This window comes from Saccostrea cucullata, unplaced genomic scaffold (genome assembly GCF_032062105.1).
Source record: "Saccostrea cucullata isolate Sc308-1 unplaced genomic scaffold, CSIRO_AGI_Scuc_v1 ctg384, whole genome shotgun sequence".
Lineage (NCBI taxonomy): Eukaryota > Metazoa > Mollusca > Bivalvia > Ostreida > Ostreidae > Saccostrea > Saccostrea cuccullata.
Window position 1 is genome coordinate 343,219 of NW_026928932.1, and position 21,678 is coordinate 364,896.

General features: G+C 36.3%; 1 protein-coding gene across 1 annotated transcript; it reads left to right on the forward strand.

Moving 5' to 3' along the window:
- Positions 1-5,957: 5,957 nt before the first annotated feature.
- On the forward strand, positions 5,958-7,440 carry LOC134279286 (uncharacterized). The gene has a single exon (XM_062761638.1). It carries the CDS (start codon positions 6,187-6,189, stop codon positions 7,303-7,305), a length of 1,119 nt encoding a protein of 372 aa, XP_062617622.1. The 5' UTR covers positions 5,958-6,186; the 3' UTR covers positions 7,306-7,440.
- Positions 7,441-21,678: the final 14,238 nt, after the last annotated feature.

A 21,678-nucleotide genomic window follows, 5' to 3' on the forward strand; every position in this document is an offset into this window, starting at 1 on the left:
GGCTCCGTTCTCATTTTGATATTGAAGAACTCTTTATGCGTATAATTGAAATAAACTTGCCGTAAGTAATAAACATTTTACCACGCTGTATCATATCTCTTTTTTAAATTAGGTTTTAAACGTGTTCTTTGTTTCCCGTTCAGAGTATTCGATGGTATCATGTTCTTTTATTAATAAAGATCTTTCCAAGAGAAAGAGTTATAGAAAAAACTAGAGCCGAGCTCGTTGCAAAGCAACGAGTAGGTCTTCCGTTGGAGCTGTGGACAGGAAGTACAGACCTTGGGTCAAGGTTACTGCTCTTTCTAATGTGAACAACCTTTCTTCTCAGTATGAGCCTCCAGTGAATCTTAATTACAAAGTCATGCTTGAACATTTTTTTCTCTGTCAGTGACCTTGATTTGCCAGAAAGTCCTTTGATCAGGTTCATGACACAACCTCCAATTTTAAGTAATCTATGTTTCAAGAGCCTCAAATGATTTCCACTTACTAGTTCATAGCGTGGAAAAGATAAGATTTCTTCTGTCAGTGATCTTGATTTTAACAGAATAACCTTGGCTCTTTGTCAAGACAAACCCTCAATCTGAAACAACTTTTATAAATTCATAACCCTGACAGGAGTTTTACAACTTTTCTGTCATTGGCCCTAAATTTGTTAAAATGACCATATTTTAAGTCATCTGAAAACCAGCGGACTGTAAGCAATTTGTATCAAGTATTGACTTTAACAAATATAGTCAGAATGAAAAAAAAATACCGTTTTCTTAGTCAAAATCGTAAAAAAAATTAAAAACCCTTTTTGTCACAAGCAATCTCTGTATCAAGTATGAGCTTACAGATATTCTCGATTTCATATAAATGAATGCAAATTCTTTCTCCAGTGACCTTGAATTTGCCGTACTATTGCCTTGAATAGATATAATGACACATCCTAGGATCACTTGAAATCTTTTTATCGAGTACAAGCTTCTGGTTTCTTTATGTTATAGCCTGACCTTCTGGGAAAGACTTGAAAGGGCAGACAGACATATGGACAGTTAAACAGACCGTTTAATTCCAATTCCATCCACACTACCCCCCCCCCCCCAAAAAAAAAAATACACAAACACTTTGCAAGGGAAAACTCTAGTCATGATTTGAAAAAAAGTAATCTTTTTTACATCAGGAAGCGTTCATAAATACATGTATGGTTTCTCATTCTTGCCCTGACGTTCGTAGGAATAATACTTAATAAAACGACCCCTTCTTATTTTTTACTAACCGTTTTCTTCATTGTTTTCATTTTATATCTCCCAAGGTCGCCCGCAAAGCGCAGTGATTAGAGCGTCTGTTCTATGGTAGCGAAGTAAGGAGTTGATCCTTACGTCGTGGTTCGATTCCCACTGTGGGACGTGGGGACCTGTCCTTCCGATGAGACCGTATAAAACAAGGTCCTGTGTCGCTTTAGGTGCTGACACAAAAAAAGATCCCTCCCTGCTTAAAGGCCCTAAGTGCCGATTATGAGACAATTAATGTTTAACTATGGTGCCGGTTATGATTTTAACAGTTTAAATTAGGTCATGAAAGTGTGTAATTACATGATAAGTTTGTGATATTCAGTAGCTGCAGATTGTTATATACAAGTTCTTAAATTTTCGATTCCGTACATACGATGCGGGTTTAATACTAATTACATGCACATTGTATAACCTACTACTGATATTTTTAAAATCAAGGAACAAAATTAAAAAGTTAGCACACTATACTAATCATTTAAAGGTTTTGAATAAATGATAAAACAAATAAAATTCACTGCTTTAAAATCTTAAATTATTTTTTCAACTTGACCATTCAACGTGTAATATAAATAGGCATTGTGAAGCACAGAAGTCACTTGTGAAGTTTTAACGTGCCGGAGATACTTATCGATGTTTAGTCCATTTCATTAATGAGTAAAATTCTGAATAGATCCTTATTATTCGGAAGATTTTCTTTAAAATTTAAAACTGAAATAGCCATGGTAAAAATCTGTGATGAACCAAAATGTGTTTGGGAAAATTTGTGTTGAAAACGGATTTATTTGTGTGTTAAAAGCGAAAATTCAGCTTGTGCATTTAAATCAATATTGGTTGAAGTAAAGTAACCGCAGATCGCCAGTCCATATGAATCGTCAAAACGAAAGTAAAAATACACATTTAGCTAACGAACTATAAAAATTGAAGACTGATTAATGTACATGTAAAATAAATACCCCAGCGTTTTGTTCTAAAGTCAAACCTAAGATATTTTAAAATATTTTTGAAAGATTCGATTGACTTACAGAAAATAATGTTTTCCGTAAGTTTGTAAAATAAGATTTAACATTCGACCACGCTGTGTAAATTAATGTCAACAAGCGATGGAAAGAATGGTTGGTCGCGTAATTGTAAACAAACACAACACCAAGATAGCTGTTTCAGAAAAACATGTATCACGATCAAATTTAAAACGAAGATAAGCCAACATTATATGAACATATTAATCTCAAATATCCGACAATAATAATTTTCCATTAATTGTGAAATGGTTTTAATACACAATTATTTGCCTATGACTGCGGGGTCAAAGGTTCGCCGCGGCGTGTCGCTTTAGATTTTCTTGGACGCATGTAATCGCAAGATTACGCAATGGTCAACACACTTAAATTCTGAGTTCCAGGTGAATGTGAGAATTGCGCAGTCAATAATTTTTGTATTATTTGACTCTTTGAGAGTTCTTTTTATGAGATCCGGGCGTGTATGGTTTTCGTTCATATTGTTTGTGTTCATATTTTAACGAAGAAAAGATACTCGTGCTTTTTTCTTAAACTCTTTCTCTTGGAAAGATCTTGATTAATAAAAGGAAAATGATGCCATTGAATACTCTGAACGGGAACCAAACAACACGTTTAGAACCTAATTAAATAAAAGAGATACGATACAGCATTGTAAAATATTTATTACTTACGGCAAGTTTACTTCAATTCTGCCCATAAAGACTACAGAGTTTTCCTTCAATAGCAAGATGAGAACTGTCTAGCTTTCTTTCCTATAATACGTAAGACTCAAACAAAATAATATTTTCATAGGACAGAGATAGCATTAAGATACAATTTTATTTATTAAAAAATGAATTTAACCATTCTGTGTTTTTATTTGTGTATAACTGTGGGTCGCTGGATTACCCGCAGATTGATTCCCGTTGACCGACTTTGCCCCGCGCTATCGAGGGAGGCGTGTTATATAATTGTAAACAAACAAGGTGAACAAGGAAAAACGCTACCTGTTTACCTTGTCTGCTTACGCAATATTCCCGGCATAATTGAACAAAACAGCATTTTCATCAGATCAAAAAGGTGTAAAAGAACAATTTTGTTCGTAAGATCTAGATCGAAATATTTACCGTTTTTGAGTTATAAAGCAAAAACTTTAAAGTTCCATAGAGCCCTAATTAAAGGGGCCAGTCCCTTTTAAATATTATTATATGAAAGCCCTTACAATTATGCACAACTTTTGTTCATTATGTCTTAACAAAATATTTTTAGTTTTCAAGATATAAAAGAAAATATGTGTAAATTTTCGTTCTTTTAGGCGTTCTAATTTTTGACCCCTATATAGCGCCATTGTTAATACAGAAATCGAAAAACAAAAACCGATGTGCACAACTTCAATCCTTCTGTTACCTAAAATCAGTAAAAATTCTGCTTCAGCTTTTGTGGTCTCTGAGCCTTTATCCGGAAACGAAAGCCTATAAATTTTCTTTTGAAGGGAAATAACTGAAAACCGGAAGTGACTTTTTGAAATTTTAGTCAACATTCTGGTAGAGTTTATAAGCGTCTATAACCTCTGAAAATTTGAGCGAAATCCGTTGAGAAATGAATGAGATATGAAGCATCAAAGTTGCGGTCTAGGAAGTAGAAGAAAAAAAAAGAATAATAATCTTTACCATCAGAATCAGTAGAAGGTCTTCCGTTGGAAACGGAAGACCTTAAAAAGTACGAGTATCTTTTATTCATTTGAATATAAACACAAAAATTTGAACGGAAACAATATACGCCCGGATTTCATTAAAAAAAAAAACTTTTAAGAGTCAAATAATACACAATTATTTACTGCGCGATTCTCATATTCACCTGGAACCCAGATTCTAAGTGTTTTTACCATTGCGTAATCTATCTTTCGATTACAAGCAGCCGAGAAATTCTAAAGCGACACACCGTGGTGAACCATTGACCCCGCAGTCATAGGCAAAATAATTGGTATATATATACAAACCATTCTACAACAGTAAGAAAATATTATTTTCTCTAAGTAATTTAAATCTTTCAAAAATATCTTAAAATGTTTTAGGTTTGACTTTAGTACAAAACGCTGGGGCATTTAATTTATTTTACATGTACATTAATCAGTCTTCAATTCTTAACTATTCGTTAGCTCCATGTGTAATTTGACGATTCATAGCGCATGGGCTGGCGATCTGCAGTTACTTTACTTCAACCAATATTTATTAAAATGCACAAGCTTTGCTCTTTTCATACACAAATAAATCCTTTTCAACACAAGTTTTCCGAAACACATTTTTTTCATCACAGATATTAACCATGGCTATACCAATTTTAAACTTTTAAAGAGAATCTTCCGAATCGTAAGGATAGAATTATACCCAATGAAATGGACTAAACATCGATAAGTAACACCGGCACATGTAAACTTCATAAGTGACTTCTGTGCTGCACACTGTCTATTAATTTATAGAGGTTTTATAGTAAAGTTCAAGAAATAATGATTTTAAAGCAATCAACTTAATTTGTTTTATAATTTATTCAAAACCCGTATAAATGATTAGTATAGTGTGCTAACATTGTAATTTTGTTCCGTGATTAAGTATCAGTAGCAGGTTATATAATGTACATTCAAGTAGTAATAAACCCGCATATGTCCAGATTCGAAAATTTAAGAACTTATATACCGGGATAACAATCTTATCTGAATATTACAGACTTATCATGTAATTACATGCTTTTACAACCTAAATGAAACTGTTAAAATCATAGCCGGCACCAAAGTCAAACCATTTGTATCGTTTACCGTATATAACTCAGTATTTTCTTTAAAATGAACTTATATCTAGCACAAATTACTTTCCTTGGTTTAAATAATACGCGTACCAGAGAGTGAGTGAGAGGCATTTTATTCAAGTACCTTCAAGTTTTTACCAGCGAGTCCATGTATCAAGTATTGTCTAATTTTTATTCTATTAAACATAATCTCCCTTTCCTATTTAAATTTAATTTATTTGATGATTTTATTCAACTTCAAGCACAATATCATTTTGTAGTACTAAAATGAAGTCCATGCACGGATGCTATTGTACATCTGGAATTTTCTTTAAATCCTTTATCCATGCATTCCTCCTTCAAGGAAAATAATTATGAATGAATTGATTGAATAACGTGTATAAAACCATGTGGTTTCGGTTTGTCAACGTGTTTTAGATCATGATCAGCAAATCACAACTCCTGGGGTCTTCCTGTCTAACGGAATAATAACCTCGAATATATTACGTATATATCATGACATCCCCATGCTCCTCACCCCCTTTACCAAACTTTGAAATAATAGCATCTATTTGATAATCTAAAATAGATGCCTTTATTTTATGAGAAAAGAAATCGGGTTCGATGAATATGATATAGAGATTCCATTAGTAACATCGGGTTCGGGCTCCCTCTTATATCCGGTTGCTGAACAGGGAACAGACAAAGATACATCCAGAGAATAAACAGTTATAAATTGGTAAAAATACAACAAATCGACTGGTAAAAACTGATTCTTGTAATTGATTTTGTAACTTTAGATAACATTTTATACAAGATTATCATCCATGGAAAATAATTTTTATATTTAAATGAACGATGACCTTGGATTGTCGTCTGGTGCATTAAGCACATGGTAGATTTTTAGAAAAAGCTGATTAAGAATTCGGGGAAATTTATTGTTTTTATAATCTTGGAAATATTTTAACCTGTAATATAAGAAAGATATAGGACGTAACGTTTACGTTAATTTCTGGAAATACTAATTTGTTTCGTATAAATTGGGTGATGCAACCCGTACCAGAAAAGATTAGATTGGATTTATTAAATTGTTTAAACTTGTGATAAATTGGTGTAGCTTTTATATTGCATGAGAAATGCCTAAAAGAAAACGCAATACAACACCGAGGGTTGCTGCCACTGAAGGGAATCCAAGGTCGGTGAACCCCCCTCATGATGCTAGGCCTAGTGGACAGACGGCAGGTGGAGATGTATCTACCAATGCACAGACTTCAGCCAGAAGTACTTCCAAAAGAAAGCGCACAGCTACCAAAGAAAAGCCCAGAGATCTGCCCCAGGCTGAACCACAAAATATCCAAACAACTAGTCAGCAGGATGGCCTAACTACATGTAGTACACCTAGTACAGCAGAAACATCAGGTAGTCTGGGTGACAATGGGGTGCTTGATTATGAAGCACCGTGCATGATTGATTCGGTCAATACTTTGTTGTCGTCTAATGTTTCTCAGAACATCAAAGATAAAATTGTCAATTCTAAATATGTTGACATAAGTTTATTGTTGGATAATACATCCATGACTGAAGCAGCAGAGAAAAAAATTTACTTCAATGAAAAAGGGGAACTTGTTACTAAAGAAAGTTCAAAAGCGAAAATTAATATTAACACAATAGAAAAATGGACTGATGCATTTTTGATTTATAGTAGCATTTATGCTTCAGCTCATCAAGATGAAGTGCAGGGTCTCTTTAAATACATGCATGACATAAGGTTAGGGGCTACAAGAGGGATGGGATGGAAAAAGTACGATGAACAATTCAGATTAAGACGAAGTGTTAATCCATCAATTTCCTGGGCAGGGATAGATCCTGAACTCTGGCTTATGTATATGCATGCCCCATCGCAACAGGCTGTCTCAACTCAACCCTCACCTGGGCAAATAACGCATAACAAATGTTTCAACTTTAACTACAGGGGCTTCTGTAGCAAACAAGGTTGTGGGTACTTACATATGTGCATTAAATGCAACAATGGTCACCCCATCTCTTCGTGTCCTTTGAAACAAACAAGCATAGGTCAATATCAATCATTCAAAGGGGAAGGGTATCCCGGTTATAACCAGCATAGTGCCAACTTCTTTTCCCCGGGAGTACCCAGATTTCAACCCCCCTTTCGAGCCCCAGGGGCTAGTAGTACTACAAGACCCCAGCAATATAGACCTCAGAAAAATATGGGACCTAGGAAAAACACCTATTAAAGTGGAACAACTATTGAAATATTTAAATGATTACCCAGACCAAAATAAAGCCCAATTTTTAAGGGATGGATTTTTAAGTGGTTTTAAACTCCAGTACTCAGGGCCAAGGGTTCATGTGTCCTGTAAAAACTTACTATCAGCGCAGCATCACCATGTCGAGTTGATGGAGAAAATACAAAAGGAAATAGAGTTAGGTAGGGTGGTAGGACCATTTAGTAAACTTCCAATATCAAATCTTCACTTGTCACCTGTTGGTATTATTCCAAAGTCAGACGGAGGTTGGAGAATGATTACGCACTTGTCATACCCAGAATCAAATAGTATAAATGATTTCATTGATCCAGAACTATGTACAGTAAGTTATTCTTCATTTGATAAAGTGGTAGACATGATTTCTGTATTAGGGAAAGGGGCCCTTTTAGGAAAAGTTGATGTTAAGAGTGCTTTTAGATTAATACCAATATATCCAGGTGATTTTGATTTGTTGGGGTTTTCGGTAGATGGGCTTTATTATATAGACAAATGTTTACCAATGGGCTGTGCTATAAGTTGTAAAATATGGGAGACATTTGCAACATTCCTGCATTGGTTAACAAAATTTCAAACTGGTTTAGAAACTTTAGATCACTACTTAGATGACTTTATTTTTGCTGGGAAAGGGGGAACCTCAGAGTGTAGTCGCCTTATGGAAAATTTCAAAAGTGTTACAACAGATATTGGTGTCCCATTAGCTGAGGATAAAACTGCAGGCCCTACCACAAAAATCACATATTTAGGATTAGACATAGACACTATTGAAATGGTCATAAGAATACCTCAACCCAAAGTTGTTTTGTTGACGGAAATGATAAAAGACATGTTAGGAAAAAAGAAGGTTACCCTTCGAGATTTACAGTCATTAGTAGGAATGCTTAATTTTTTTGGTAAAGCAATTAGGTCAAGCAGGGCATTTAATAGAAGATTTTATGATGCAATGAGTGGTGCTTCCAAACCTCATCATTTTATTAGAATTTCAATAGGAATGAGAAGCGACTTGGAAATGTGGTTAAAATTCTTGCAAAAATTTAATGGTGTGTCATATTTTCCCGAGTCCGAATGGACAAATTCCAATGTCTTAGAATTTTTTACTGATAGTGCAGGTGCTAATAAGTTAGGTTGTGGTGCATACTTTCAAGGTAGCTGGACATTTTTAGCATGGCCTGGGGAATGGAAAGATCAAGAAATAATGAGAGATATAACATTTTTAGAATTGGTGCCTGTAGTATTATCAATAGAAATTTGGGAGAGTTGCCTTCGAAACAAGAAAGTTTTGTTTCACATTGATAACATTGCACTGGTCAGTGTCATTAACAAGCAAACCTCCAAATCAAAAAGGACAATGAATTTAGTAAGATATTTTGTTTTAAAATTAATGAATTTCAATGTTATTTTTAAAGCTAAACATATACCAGGTGTATTTAATAGTATAGCAGATGCAATTTCTCGCAAACAGTGGAGACAGTTCAGAGACCTGGCACCAAATGCAAAAGAGGCGCCACAAAACATACCCGAGGATTTTGTGAGAATGATCTACAGCTTGAAGTAGAAAAATTACTCGAAGCGTCCTTGTCCACAAACACTAAACTGTCGTACAGTACGGGATTAGAATCATTTCAAAAGTTTCGTTGCTCTTTTAATTATGAACAAATCTGGCCACCACCATTAAATCATATAGTACAATTTGTGGCATTCTTGTCATGTTCAGGCTATTCATATTCAACAGCTAGGTCATATGTTGCTGCTATCAGCTTTCAGTGCAAGTTAAAGAATATTCAGGATGAAACAAAAAATTTTATTGTAGTAAAGCTTTTAGAAGGTATGAAAAGGATTAAGAGCCCTCTTGACACAAGATTACCCATTACACCCGCATTATTATCAAAAATTGTGCAAGTTGTACCCACAATATGCTATAATACATATGAATCAAACCTTTTTTGTGCTGCATTTACACTCGCCTTTTTTGGGTTTCTGCGGGTGGGAGAATTTGCGCTGTCAACAGGAAATGATGTACATAGCATTATTCAGGTTTCTGACATCAAAATTGAGCCTGATCAGAGAACATTACTCTTGAATATTCACCGATCAAAGTCTGACCAACATGGAAAAGGTGTAACAATACAAATGCAAAGGGTGGGCAGCAATACATGTCCGGTGGGATGCATGACTAAATATTTGGCTGGTAGACCCAAAATAAAGGGGCCATTGTTTTGTCATTTTGGGGGGAAACCTATCACAAGATATCAGCTTACTTCAATTCTGGAAAAAGCCTTAAAAGTTATAGGTGTTGGGGGGAAATTTAAAGCTCATTCCTTTCGAATAGGGGCAGCCACTGCTGCACATGGATTGGGCTGTTCTTCTGAGATAATAAGGGAGGCAGGTAGATGGAAATCGCAGGTCTACAAATCATACATCCGTTGCCCACTCGTTAAACTATTTTAAAGCTTCATATGAGTGCAAAGCATGAACAGCATTAACATTTAGGTGTACATTTTGTATATTTTGATTTGGAAAAGATAGACTGTTTGTTTGTTATGACATATTGAGATAGTAAATACAATGGGTTAATCCTCTCTATAATTTGAATGGACACTATTTTAATCCTACTAAGTATTACAGAAAGATATCAAGTTTGGTGTGTAGGCTCTTCAATAATACGGAGGGCATTTGTGGCAGCACGCAGCCGACCAGGAGGATTAAATCTAGGGCTAGAGAGAATAGGACAGAGAATATGGTGGCAGCCAAGGATATTCTGGATTAAAGATTTCTGACTTAAAAATGAAAATGTTTTGTCTGAAGCGATTAGAATTGCCACCACAGTTTATTTTGATTCATTGTGGAGGAAATGATTTAGGTAGGAAAGATAAGAATCTGTGTAAACTAATACATGAAACAAAAAATGACTTGAAAGCATTGGTACATCACTTCCCAAATTCTAAATTCATATGGTCTCAGGTCCTTCCTAGGTTAGAATGGAGGTACTCTCAGAATGATGAAGCAATGGAAAGAACCCGAGTTCGCTTTAATAGAGCGATCGCTAAACATGTCCTTAGTTTGGGGGGTTACTATATAAAATATCCAGAACTCCTGCATGATATATCCCTCTTTTTGTTAAAAGATGGTGTTCACCTCTCTGACCTTGGAAATTCAGTATTCCTTAACACAATTCAGGGGGGTCTGGAATACTTTCAGCTAAAATTAGGAACAGTCTATCCAGATGGAAATAACTAGGAGGCTTGAGTATTGTCGTGGGTCAGTTGACTTGGTGCTCCCTTGTGGGGTGACTGCAAACGTTTACTCGTTTGCAGCCATGTGGCGTTTGCGCACACTAAAGTCAACTGATATTTAAACAAATTATTATTAATGTGAAATGAGTTGATTACTGATTAACATTTGAGTCAATATTTTGTGCTGATGGGAACTGCATTGCTTTGTGACTTATAAAAACTGCATTTTATATTGAAATGATTATGTAAGTTGTTCATATAGTAATGATTAATTAATTAACTGTCCGCGGATTACCCGGGATGGTACATTTTATATCATTACTGAATTTGATTGGTTGATTTGTTGTTGATGCTGAAGTGGGTCTGCCAATGTTGTGTTGATTTGTTTGGCGACCCACGAATATTGCCACGACAGTACTCGCCACATACAAATAAATAATGGTTAACTTTAGTGTTGTTGAATTTTCTCTATATAAATAATAGCATCTATTTGATAATCTAAAATAGATGCCTTTATTTTATGAGAAAAGAAATCGGGTTCGATGAATATGATATAGAGATTCCATTAGTAACATCGGGTTCGGGCTCCCTCTTATATCCGGTTGCTGAACAGGGAACAGACAAAGATACATCTAGAGAATAAACAGTTATAAATTGGTAAAGATACAACAAATCGACTGGTAAAAACTGATTCTTGCCCACCCACCCATCCCATTTCAATAGCTGTAAATCCATTTTATATGTTTGAAATGTTTTAGGATAAGATATGTGCTGTTATTCAAGATCAGCTGATGATGTTTACGTAATTTAAAATTTAATTTGTTTCGGCAAGAGATACTGCTGTGTTGATTTAAATTGTAGGTATATGGTCTTAGCCCTGATTGGCATGCTTGGACTGGTACAATCAAGACGATTATCGAGAGGCATCAAGGAATCCTAAAGAGGAAAGGATCAATCCTGGAGCGTCGTGGCATAGGCGCACGTTTGCGCACACTAAAGTCAACTGATATTTAAACAAATTATTATTAATGTGAAATGAGTTGATTACTGATTAACATTTGAGTCAATATTTTGTGCTGATGGGAACTGCATTGCTTTGTGACTTATAAAAACTGCATTTTGTATTGAAATGATTATGTAAGTTGTTCATATAGTAATGATTAATTAATTAACTGTCCGCGGATTACCCGGGATGGTACATTTTATATCATTACTGAATTTGATTGGTTGATTTGTTGTTGATGCTGAAGTGGGTCTGCCAATGTTGTGTTGATTTGCTCGGCGACCCACGAATATTGCCACGACAGTACTCGCCACATACAAATAAATAATGGTTAACTTTAGTGTTGTTGAATTTTCTCTATATAAATAAATGAGGAAAGATATTTTATTTGTGGACTTTTGAGTTTAATTTTATTGAAAGTAAAGCTATTACCTTAAATACGTATTATGGAAGGGACTTTCAACCCCGTCTATCTTTCATAAATAGATACACCATGTTTGAATATTAATATCCGGTGATGTTTTAAAATACCTCAATGTTGTTTTTCTGACCTGTGACAAAATGGAACGAGATAATGCAAATTTCAAACATCTTCATCGGCCAATGACAGAAAAGTTGTAAAATTCCTGTCAGGGTTATAAACTTCTAATCACTAAAAGGTGTTTGTCTTGACACAGAGCCAAGGTTATTCTGTTAAGATCAAGGTCACTGACAGAAGAAATATTTTCGTTACTACGCTATGAATTAGTGAATGAAAATCATTGGGGGCTCTTATTTGAAAATAGGTTACTTATAATTGGAGGTTTTGTCATGACCCTGATCAAATGTCTTTCTGGCAAATCAAGGTCACTGACAAAGAAAAAATTGTTTAAGCATAACCTTGTAATTAAAATTTACTGGAGGCTCATGCTGGGAAGACAGGTTGTTAATTGACATAAGAAAGTGCAGAGACCTTGACCCAAGGTCTGTACTTCCTGTCCACAGCTCCAGCGGAAGACCTACTCGTTGCTTTGCAACGAGCTCGGCTCTAGTTTGTTAGACCTTTTTTACCCGTGTTGTCTTAAGAGTGCATGAATCGTGTTTAACCCCGACCCGTTAAACGTTGAACTTAGGCTTCTTCTTTCTCAAACTCCATTTTATTTTCAGCAGTATCCAATTGATCATTTAGGATGTGATAGACAGATGCGTAAAAAGGCTCAGGAATTTAAAATTTACCTTAGTGGTAAACCAAGGTCGATACAGAAAAAAAAACTTCCAGTTTCTACTCTTGGCCTCAAATCTACGTAAGCCCGTTGGTGTCACGTAGGAAAATATTTTATCTGGCGGCCGCCACATAAAGTATTTTGCAAAAGTTGAGTGTTATTGTATCTTTATTGGGTTAAGAAGATGAATGTTGGCACAGCCGCTGTTTTGAACCAATGTGTGAAAATAAAGACGTCAATCAGCCAGACTTGTTCATGAAATTTATTAGGACCCTACACTCTAAACTAAACTTTGCGACATTCTTTTCTGTTGCAAATATAAGCATTCATAAATGAATATAGAAATATAGTAAAGAGTGTTCGGCGGTTTTTGTAACGGGTACTTGCCCTAAGGTCTACCTCTTCAGGGATCCACCTTAGCAGTGTGATCTTGTGGTAAACGTGATATAATAATTATAACGTCTATGCTTTTGTCTTTGCTATAAGCTCTAATTGGTTCCGATGTAAATATTTCTTTGCATCTTGTGTCTGTTTTCATTTCGTTTCAGTATTTTAAGATGCGTATTTTAATCCTTTGATTCAGAGATTATATTTTGTAACCATAACCAATTTATTGTAGAGTTTCAATTGGCTGTTACTTTTATTTATAGGATCTCATTTCTGTTTGTTCCAATTATGCCTGTGATAATAGGATCTATTTCTGTATCAGAGTAGTCTCTCTTTGACAAGTGTTTCTCATTATATTGAGAGCTGCAGTGTCATTGGTATTATTTGGGTTCTTATAAATTTCATGGACAAGTTTGGCAGATTGATGTCTTTATTTTCACACCACACGGCAGACCTTAGGGCAAGTACCCGTTACAGAAACTGCCGAAACACTCTTTACTATATTTCTATATACATTTATGAATGCTTATATCTGCAATAGAGAAGAAAGTCGCAAAGTTTGGTTTAGAGTGTAGGGTCCTTATAAATTTCATGGACAAGTTTGGTTGATTGATATCTTTATTTTTACACATTGGTACAAAGCAGAGGCTGTGTCACAAGTAAAAAAGACTCAAGTTTTTAAACTTTATATTCGTTAATTAGCCGTATAACTGACTAAATTAGTTGTTGCTCAGTTATTTGTTACTAGAAATTAAACACTGCATTTTATAAACCATAAAAAACTTAAGCTGCATTTTTTTTTTATCATTTACCTGTTATATAAATCCTCATGCACATTGATTATAGAACATGAGTAGCATAATTATATTTCGAAGTTGTATACGTTGTAAACATTGACAATACGTGAGCATACCTCAGAATTGATTTTCTTTTTTAAACCAAGGAAAGGTCACGTGAAATTGATTTTTCACTGACAGTACAGCACGGGGAAACTGTAAACAAACGGACTTGTACAATGGAGTGGAGAAAACCTTGATTTTCATCGTTGTAAATCATTTGTATATAAATATGAGCATGGAATTAGTAAATATTGATGTTCATATTGTATTAAGTGTGTAAGATCTCATCATGCAATTTCTACCAATCATAAAAGAGAGGAAGTGCATAGTCCGAAGACTGTAAAAAACTTCAACTATACAATCCAAGGAAGACGGTAATAAATCTCGTCGACATTACTGCCATGAAAAAGGAGATACAGTATTTTAGAATTGGATGATAACGTTTGACATCGTCTATATAAGCACAGGAGCCCGGACTTTTATCAATAAAGTCAATAGAAATCACTCGATTGACCATGCCATGAGGCACATCTCTACTTTCGTTTTCGATCATCGCGGGAAATCCGATTTATTTAACGAAACATAGGGACTAGTTTAAAAATCTAGATTAAACCTTGTCCTCATTTGTTGTGTTTGAAAATTGAATGAACATTCAGAATTATTGCTTCTAGTCAGTTCTAGGCTATATCAGCAAAGATCACTCTTCAAAGGGCTAAGCTAAGTAGCCAATCAAAGCAAAATGATAACCAAAAATCAAAAGGCATAAAAATATTTGAATATGTATAATTCATGTCAAACTTAATGTCTATTTCTTTGCAATAGATATTAAAGATTAATTATTGTATTTTCATTTAAGGCCTGATACATGTATAGTTCATGCAATATATCTACATAAATCCAAGCGTAAAACAACGCGCGCAATGCTACCGCTTTTGTGGTCCGAATCTCCCTATTTTTCTTCACAATAGATTAACATGTATGACTTTATATAGCTGCCTTCATATTTTAGCAGCTTTGGCACAGACGATGATACGCTAATTCATGAAAATGGCTAAAAATAATTTATAAACAGAAAATGGCTAAAAATCATTTGTAAACAGAAAATCGGCATAAAAATGTGTATTGCTTATTCATGATTACGCCAACAACTGCAATTGCACTAAATTTTGAATACGCCAAATTATGTACACGTACAATATCATATAGCCCCTTGTTCCTAGACTTCCTCTGTCTATTTACACAACAGCCTAATCATCACTTGGAAGATGGTTGGCTGTGTCATGTAGACGTGCGCTAAAGTTTCATACGTTAAAAATACTGGACAATTATTTGTGATATGATAATAATATATTTATTTTTCTGAATTGATATACAAAAGTCCAATAACTGAAGAACAAGGTCGTTCAGGGGCCGTTTAGTCAATAAAAAACAAGGCCTTTCAGGGGTCATTTAGTAACTGAAGGACAAGATCTTTCAAGGGCTATCTTATCACTTAAGAACTAGGCCTCTCAGGGACCATTTAGTCATTAAAGAAACAAGGCCATTCGAAAGCAATATAGTAAAAAAGTAGCAGATATATTCAGCGACCTTTTGGTTACCTCCAGTCAAAGTTAAATTTATTGAGTCGCTAATCTTTGCCACATTTATAAAACAAAATTACAGATTCAAATCTTTAATGATTGAGATTTTTAATTCTGTTATTCCAGTATATTGAAAAAGGCAATGATTAAGTTTTTTATATAACGTTTACTAAACTGTTATAAGTGATTAGCCTTTTATCTCATGGATTCATGGTACTTACCAATTCGAAATTAAATTAAATCGATTAACAAAACTCTTGGCTCAATTATGTTGAATTAATAATAGTAGGGTAGTAGTATATAGGGTCTAGCTAGGGAGGTCAACTGAGTGCACTTTTTATGCAAATGAGGTCAAAAATGCTGGATTCTGATTGGCTAGGGGGCTAGGAAGGTCAACTCAGTACAACCCCTGGGGTGGGGCTAGAGAGGTCAACTCAGTACAGCCCCTGGGGTGGGGGTAGGGAGGTCAATCAGTACGTCCCCCGGGGTGGGGGTACGAGGGTCAAGGGAGTACAACCCTTAGGGAGAGGTCCAATAAGGCCTGAGACTCTTAAAACTGCATGTTTGACACTAGGTAAAATACGATGCTACTACGATTTGGCAGCGATTCAAGTATGTGATTATGACGTCACGTTTCATTCATCGCCCAGCCAGCCCGAGCTGCATATTCTGAAAACGGGGAAAAAACAATAACAAAGATACACACACACACACAAGGCAAAAACAAGGAATTTTCATTCAGAGTAAAAAAAAATACATACAGAGTTTTCCTTTTTCTTCTCTGTGCCTTTTCGGTCGTCAGGGACAGTTTCCTCTTGTGAGTGGTGCCGGGTATCTCTCTGCTGTGTTTCACAGGGTGTCCTGAGATCTTGGGTTCCTGAGCCTTTTTCTCCAGTTTTTCTATTTCTTTCACTAACTGGTCTGTCTCCCTTCCTAGATGACGAATCTAGTCCATCACTCCTTTTCTAAAATCACTGATATCATTATGAATTCTCTGCATGATAGTGGCCATTTTATTCAGGATACCGCAAAGCAAACCTGTTTCATCTACGCCCATAAGAATCTGTGATTCTGATAAGGTCTCTGTTGTATTTTCCTCTGCCAAATTTTTTACGTCGTTCGAGTTCCAAGTGCTTACGAAGAGCGATCGTAGATTTCCAGCTCTGGTTTATATATGGTTTGGTTTGTTTAGGGTCGTGTGCATCAATAAGTTGGACTTACGTTTTGATCGTACTGTGTACGTCTCTGTACACAGTCGAGCTACCTATGCATTGTGACGTCATCCACTGTATATATACGGCTTTTCTCCGACTTTCAGCTCATTTTACTGTCAGACCCATCTCCTGTAGGGCATGGATTCCACTAAAGAAAGACTGTTACATGCTCAACGACTATTGAAATGGCGAAAACGGGAGAGAGAGTTAGCTCAAAATCTTTATGAAAAAAGAGAGCGAGAATTAGAGCTCCTGAAAAGAAATGCCAAAATATTACAAAGAAAAGCTCAACTAGAACAACAACGACAACGACAGCATCAACAAAGGACTAGGGCGCATGAGGGACCAAAGTCACCTATCCATCCTCCACGGAAACCCAAGGCGAATTCCAAATACCCCCGTATTATCAGGTGAGACTCAATCAAGCTAAACATTCTAGAAAATTTAAAGCGCAGGAAAATGTCTACACTGTCAATTTTAAAGAATTTCCAGAGGAGGAAAACAGAGGATTCGTTCGGCGATTATTTTGAGACATGCTACAAACGGTCAAATCTGAAATGCAGTGTAATCCTAACGATTACCTACGCCTGAATATACGCCACGATTCGCTGAAATCTGAAATTTTGTACGAGTTTACGCAATGTAATTATTTGAATGAGCACTTCATTTTAGACAAAATAGAAGCCGTTCAACATTCCAATCAAGATTTTAAACTGGGCGACGGCTCCATGCAATTCGACCTGTTTCATGTCAAGTATCCACAAGGCAGTGGTCGAGATAGAGCCAAGCACCTAATGGTGAATAAGGAGAATTTCAAGAAGAGGAAACAATCCATCGTTCAGATCGACAATCCTTGGGATAAGTTTTGTTTAGCTAGAGCGATCGTCGTTACTCGATTTCACAGTGAAAAAGCAGAACATCCAGACCCCGAATGGGAAAAACGATGGCTACGCATGCGGAAGGGAGATTTTAAGTCCTTGGACCAGAAACGAGAAGCCCTAGCCCTCAAGGAACAGGCCGAGTGTGATATCACTCAACCTTGCTCTGTTTAGAGCCCATTTACAAAGGTTGGGGAGATGGAACTTGTTTGAATGTTTTGTTAGACGAGCTGCATTACGATGCCATCCTATCGATGCCGGGAGTGGCGGGGAACCCCTATTACTGTGATCATTGCAATGTGGGGTACAGGAATGTCACAGACCATCAGTCCCAGTGCCCTCATCGCAGTAATTTTTGTTAAGCGGACACGCCATGCCCCGAAGACGGGACTCGCATTCAATGCCATCAATGCCAAGGATTTTTAAGAACAGGACCTGCTACAATCATTTACGACCCCATAGTAAGAAGACCATCACCAGTGTATGCAGTTTAATGGGGCGATGCCAGAAGTGTCAGTCTTGGATGCCTAAGAATTTATTCCCTCATCACAAGTGCGAAGGACAGAAACAATGTAAGATCTGTAAGGAAATCGTCGATTTCTATCATCAGTGCTACGTTCAACAGAGGCCTGAGAAGAACAAGAACAAGGGGAAAGAGACCTAACAGTTTTTTATTTATTTCGATTTCGAATGCACTCAGGAAAACGGCATCCACGTCCCTAATCTGTGTGTGGCAGACCGCGTCTGTCAACATTGCGGTCATTTACCCATATACAAGCCCTGTCCTCATTGTCAACACAGGCCTTTTTCGATCGGTACCAACAACAGACCGGAAAAGTGTTTGATTTCGAGAAAGAGTTTTTAGAGTATTGTATTTCAGACGTCGATATTTTACGACGATGCTGTGCTCAGTTTAGAGCCATCCTCAAGAGTTTGGTGCGTGTCGACCGGTTCCAGGAATCCATCACGTTCGCCAATTTAGCCTACCGTCGAGGATTCATGGCTTAAAAGACCATTGTCATCATTCCTAACCTGGGGTATCAACCAGCTCGAAAATATTCCGCCAAAGCCTGTCGGTGGCTCACCTGGATGAGTAAACAGAGCGGATGTCACATACGACATGCAAGAAACGGGGGCAAAGTCAAGATCGGAAGTTATACCGTCGACGGATACCAGGATTCGACTCACACCGTCTCCGAATTTTACGGCTGCTATCGGCACGGATGCATCACATGCTATCCCAATCCACAGACCGAAATTCATCCTCACCGGACCCAGTTTACTTACTAGAATTACACGAAGAAACCCTCTCTCTCTCTCCCTGAGAAGAAGTTCCGTCTTGGAGGACATGGGGTACACACAGTCCATAGCATCTGGGAGCACGATTTCGATCAGCAAGTGCAAAGAGATGTGAGTTTACAGCATTTTGTGCGAGACTAGGACATTCCCGATCCTTTGATCCCCCGAGAAGCCCTGTACAGAGGCCGGACCAATGCCACACGATTATATTGTGAGGAAGGGGACATGAGATATGTGGACGTCTGTTCCTCATACCCGTACGTACTCAAACACAGACCTTTTCCTCTTAGCCATCCTGAGATCATCACAGACGATTTCCAGGACGTGAGAAGTTATTTCGGGCTCATTCACTGTCAGGTCTTACCACCCCGAGGCCTCTATCACCCCATTTTACCTTATCGCACGGGAGGCAATTCACTGCTTGAAAAAACTTCTTTACAAAACTTTACTTGCAAAGTAAATTTCATTAAAGGTATTCCAAAAAGCAAGGTCACCTTTGCATTAACTTCACAAAAGTAAAGGTGAAAAGGTAACCTTTACTTACGCAAAAGGTAATTAAATATAAACTTTCACCTTTAACGCCACATTAAAGTTCCCTTTTTATTGATAAATATACATGATATTTTATCAAAGCCTTATTTAAATGCTTACTTTTGTTTCATACATTTATACTTTGGATTTTCACTGTTAGTATGTAACAGGAATCTGATTTACTCGATACGCAGATTTTTAAGACAAATGGCGAAGAAAAACATTTTTATTCCCATCGCGCAACTAGTTGCGGAGGGGACATAGCATCGCGAATGTGCGTATGTGTGTGTGTGTTAGTGTGTTTGTGTGTTCATTACACCTTGTGGGCAAGATTGACAGAAAACCTTTGTATTAACCATTCTCAGCGTTTACATACTTGTGCGGCAGTATGAAAGGACAAAGCCTATTCATTTTCAAGTTCATTGATGAAATATTTCTTCAGATATCGCATTTTTACTGCCTCGAAACCCTGACATTTTATGTACGAGTTTGACAACAATCATTTCCGCTAGAGAACCAGTTTAAGAGCCAGTTTTGAAGTTTCAAAGGCGTGTCGATTCTGCGGGAAGCAGATTAAAAGAATTTGATGCCAACATTTTCAACAGGTGTCTAGGAATTTGGGGTGCACGTTATTCCCGAAAGGTGTAATACAATCCGCAAGTTCAATTAACCTCTCGATGTACATTGTTATTTTTCATTACGAAAAAGATGCATATTGCCTGGAACTGTGAGATATACTTACATTGTAGGTAGGTAAATAATTAAAATTACTGAAACATATACATATAGCATACGTGATATGTTTTTGCTAGGTATAAGGGGGAAACTGCCAAATTACGTATGCATATTATCCCCCCCCCACTGAAATGCTATGCAATTTGATTTTTGTTAAAAATAGACATCCTCCACCCGATAATTTTGTTTAAGAAATAAATAGTGCTGAAAAACAATTAAATATCTTATATTAAACTTTACTACCCCAAATTAGGTATCCATTTATGCCCCCTTGACCAAGGCGCTATGCACTTTGTTTTGTAAAAAAAAAATGGATCAACAACACAATAATTTTGTCAAAAGGAAGGGTGTTGATGTAATGTTGCGGGTTTGAATCCTTTCTTGTGGGACGTGGAGACTGGTCCTTCGAATGAGACCGTTTAAACCACGGGTCCATGTCCCAATAGATGCTGGCACAAAAAGATCCCTCACTGCTCAATTGTCGTCAGTTCTTATTATAGGAAAGAATGTGCAACTCTCCACTGGCAAGCCTTCATATGAGCCAAAAATTCCTGAGAGGGACATTAAACAAAGTACATTGTAGTATCAATCTTTAACATGTTTAATGTCCCTCGAGAGAATTTATCTCTCATGAGATATTGCCATTTTCAGTGAAGGTCCTGTCGCGAGGGGATACTCCGCTTAGCGGTGCCCTTGTTGAACCTTCACCATAACTTTTAAACCATAAGAGATAGAGACTTCTTATTTGGTATACATACTTCACTGTGACCTATTGCTAAAAATATCTTTCCAGTTGTAATTTTACAATTGCCGAAATTGTCATCAACAGTGTTTCAACAAATTTATACTTTTTTTATACTGCAGAGGGAATCGGAGTCGAAAGATACAATAAACCCTAAATTCCTAATGAGTAAAATTTAGATCGCGGCATTATCGCTCAAATATCTGTTTAAGCAAATCAATTAATAGTGTCAATTGAAAAGAAATTTTAGCAAGCTTTTCTGTGTTTACTTCTTCTTTATGAATATCAACCATAAACTGTTACAAACAATGCAAAATTAAAGTTTTCTAAAACAGGAACAGATTTACAAAGTTATATTTTTTTTTTCGATATAGCTTTCAATGACATTTTGTGTAAAATCAAGAAATGGTCTCCCTTATAATCCGCACCAAGATTGCCTACAAAGGATCAGCATGGCATAAATCTTTTATTTAGATTGAATTATATATTAATAATATAGCAATTGAGGTATAAAATTAAAAAATAGTTTTCATTTTCCAAACAAAAATGATTTTAAAAATATTTGATCTAATCAGATAGATAGATAAGCAGTCAAGGTGACCAGACGTGTTTTTTTACAGCTCCTGCATTTCTTATCTATACTTAGTTATTACGTATACAATGGAATAATAATGAGTTTGAGTGAAAGTTCTAACCTTTT